Source organism: Sinocyclocheilus rhinocerous, unplaced genomic scaffold (assembly GCF_001515625.1).
Source record: "Sinocyclocheilus rhinocerous isolate Xijiao unplaced genomic scaffold, SAMN03320098_v1.1 scaffold942, whole genome shotgun sequence".
Taxonomy (NCBI): Eukaryota; Metazoa; Chordata; class Actinopteri; order Cypriniformes; family Cyprinidae; genus Sinocyclocheilus; species Sinocyclocheilus rhinocerous.
Genome location: NW_015627890.1, coordinates 3,250,666 through 3,253,839, shown reverse-complemented (window position 1 = coordinate 3,253,839; position 3,174 = coordinate 3,250,666). Strand labels below are relative to the sequence as shown.

General features: G+C 37.4%; 1 protein-coding gene across 1 annotated transcript in view; it reads left to right on the top strand.

Moving 5' to 3' along the window:
• LOC107735785 (SH3 and multiple ankyrin repeat domains protein 3-like) overlaps nucleotides 1-326 on the top strand; it is a 1,356-nt gene extending 1,030 nt beyond the window's left edge. The window contains exon 2 of the mRNA XM_016547372.1: nucleotides 14-326. Within this exon, the coding sequence (XP_016402858.1) occupies nucleotides 14-250 (237 nt within the window). The 3' untranslated portion in view covers nucleotides 251-326. The remainder of the gene's footprint in view (nucleotides 1-13) is intronic.
• The last annotated feature ends 2,848 nt before the right edge of the window (nucleotides 327-3,174 follow it).

The following is a 3,174-nucleotide window of genomic DNA, read 5'->3' as shown; positions in this document are numbered from 1 at the left end:
CATGCCCTCCCCCCTGCTCACCCTACGGCCGTTCCACCAGAAGCCCCTCCACCTCTGGAACAAGTACGACGTTGGCGACTGGCTGGCCAGCATTAATCTGTCTGAACACCGGGAGCGATTCCAAGAGCATGAGATTGAGGGCTCCCATCTGCCTGCTCTGACCAAGGAGGACTTCGCTGAGCTGGGTGTGACGCGCGTCGGTCACCGCATGAACATTGAGCGCGCCCTTAAACAGCTGCTGGAGAGTTGACCACGCGCCTCCCTCTACCTGTAGCTAGTCTCAACACAATTTTCTTTTATTTTCTTCTTTAATTTGCTTGTCTTGTAATTTTTCTTTCAATTCTTGAGCTTTACATCCAAAGTGTGTAATTTCTATGTTAAAATACTTATCCTATCCCACACTTTCGTAAAAAACGAATCACTGGGGTGGTATTAAAAGATATTAATATGTACCATTTAGGTTCTAATATGTACACTTTTGGTACTAATTTGTAAGGCAGGGGTGTCTAATTTTGCTCCTGAAGGGCCACTTTCCTGGAGTTTAGCTTCCACCAGTTTCAACAGACTTGCCTGGAAGTTTCTAGTGATTCTGTAGACCGTGATTAGCTGTTTCAGATGTGTTTAACTGGAACTAGAGCTAAACTCTGCTGACAAGTGGCTCTCCAGGAGCAGGATTGGACACCCCTGCTTTAAAATACTATTATGCACCCTTTAGGGTAAATCAGTGGGGTTGCAAAAAGGCAGTACATTTTGGAATCATTCCAGGAATTTTGGTAACTTTCTAGGAATTTTTGGAACTTTTAAAGAAATGTTATGCCCTTTTGCAATCCTATAAATATGGTACAAACTGGTTTACCTTTTGAAAGGCTACTGCCCCAGTGACAGCTTTTGTACCTTTTTTACAGGAGTGCAGTTTAATATTCCCCTGAAAACATTGCTCTGTTCATTTGACCATCCCAACCAATCTGACACACCAACATTGGCAATGTTTGTCCAACTAATGGCAGATTGGGAAACAATTTAAACACAACCATTTTCACAATTGCCGCAGAAATTACACACTTCAGTTTTAAATAATCTCACTATTTCCTAAATCCATCATTAGTGTAGTGGGTGTTGACTCCATGCTGTTTTTGTAGCACTATCCTAAGCCCCTCCCACAATACTGCCAGCAGCCAATCACAGGGGTGCTGTGTTTGGGAGGGGCTGTGAATTTAGTGATCGAATTGGCTTTGTTCACACTGCATACAAAAAAATCAGATTTTTTTTTCCAAATCTGATCTTTAGGACTGATCAGATCTGCCTATACCTGGTTTATCCACAATTGTGTCATGGTGCTGAACTCATGATGCATTAAAGTATGCATTTAATGCATTTATGCAAATACTGAAACCGCTCATTGATTCATCTCATTTACTATTAATTGAATAGTTTGCTATATGGGGAAAAAGTGAGAGAAAATTAGTGTATTTGCAAAGTAAATCTCATCCGTAATTAGTAAAAACTACTTGAAATCCAATTTGACAGTTCACACTGCATTTTAATCTGATTTCAAACCACCTATAGTACAAATGTGGTTTTAAACTGGGTTTTGTTTTTTTTTGCTGTCCAAACTACAAAAATACAACAAAAACAGTTTTTTTGCTGTCTGTCTGAACAAAGCCTATTCAAAATATCCCGTAATTGATTCTTCAGTTTCATTAGCATAAACACCCACTAATCCCTTAGTCCCAAATCCAGTTTTTCTACTTTACTATCCGCTGTCATTCATTCAGAAAAACGTATATAGATATATGAATATAACATTTTTGTCATAAATATAAAACTTATATATGATATTATATATATATATATATATATATACAAAGACAAAAAAACACTCTTGAATAAGATTTTTGGTTATCCTTTTATGATGGACTGTAGCATGAAACGTTACATCACCATACGAAATGACGGTTGACTGGTTTGTTCGATTTGCATTGTACCACCCCCTTTTTTGCTTTTGTTTGTTAAAGTTTTACGGAACCTGGTCTTCCATCTTTAATTGAACATCCCACGGTGGGCTGTAACAGTGTGTTCATGTTTGAGCCCTTCACACACACCACTTTTGTCTGTTTTTTTACATATAAAACAAAAAAGTGTTCCCAATACAGTTACACACTTTCATGCACACAGCCACACCAGTTTCTTATCCAAATTTGATCTAAACAAGTCTTCTTGATCTGGTAATAAGAAATCCTGAATAAGAAACTCTGCAATAAGTGTGCATGTAAACAAGTGTGTGAACAAATGTGTGTGAGTTGTGCATGACAGAACCACTGTGGGACGAGAAACATCTGGAATATTGCAGCTCATCTGGATGGTAACGACTGGTGTTCAACATCTCATTAAGAAACCAGAAGACAGAATCTATAATTGTAAAAGTTTCCACCTTATGGCTTATATGTTAACCTGCTGTAAGCACTGCAGCATTTGACTTATTTGTTTTGGCCTTTTTTATTTCTTTATTTGATTTTTTTGTCTCCTCATAGGTGGATTTTGTAGCTTGTGAAATATGATGCTTAGAAGAATTTTTATGAATTCATTTAGAATTAATTTTAGAATGACAATTAGTTCAAAGAAAAAGCTGAGGACAAAAGATTAAATGAAAAAAAAACAATCAATGAAAAAGAAGCCCAGAGATCCTGCAGCTGTGTATATATGGACAAATGACTAAAATATTTGCTTTTTATATCAATCACAAGCAATGTATATATGATAGTTTTCATATAAATTTTTAAAAATCAAAAAATATATAGATCTATATATGAATGTTTGGCATATATGCATAGTTAACCACCTGTCAAAAAAGGTGAAGATTTTACTCTTTGTATGGAGTTCGGGGGTGATTTGCACAAAACAAGGTGCTAGCATTTCAAGCCATTCATTCCCACCTGTCCCATTCAACCCTCTATTAGGGCTCAACAGATGCATATATGACCTGTTTGCATATTTAAACGAAACCTGGGACATGCAAACACAGACACACATATGCTCATTTCTCTTCTGTGCACCATCAAACCTATTCAGTCCTGTTTTTAATACCCAACGTGTGTGTGTGTGTGTGTGTGTGTGTGTGTTTGTGTGTGTGTGTGTGTGTCAGACTGTGACAGCAGAAGGAGTTAATGCTTCACC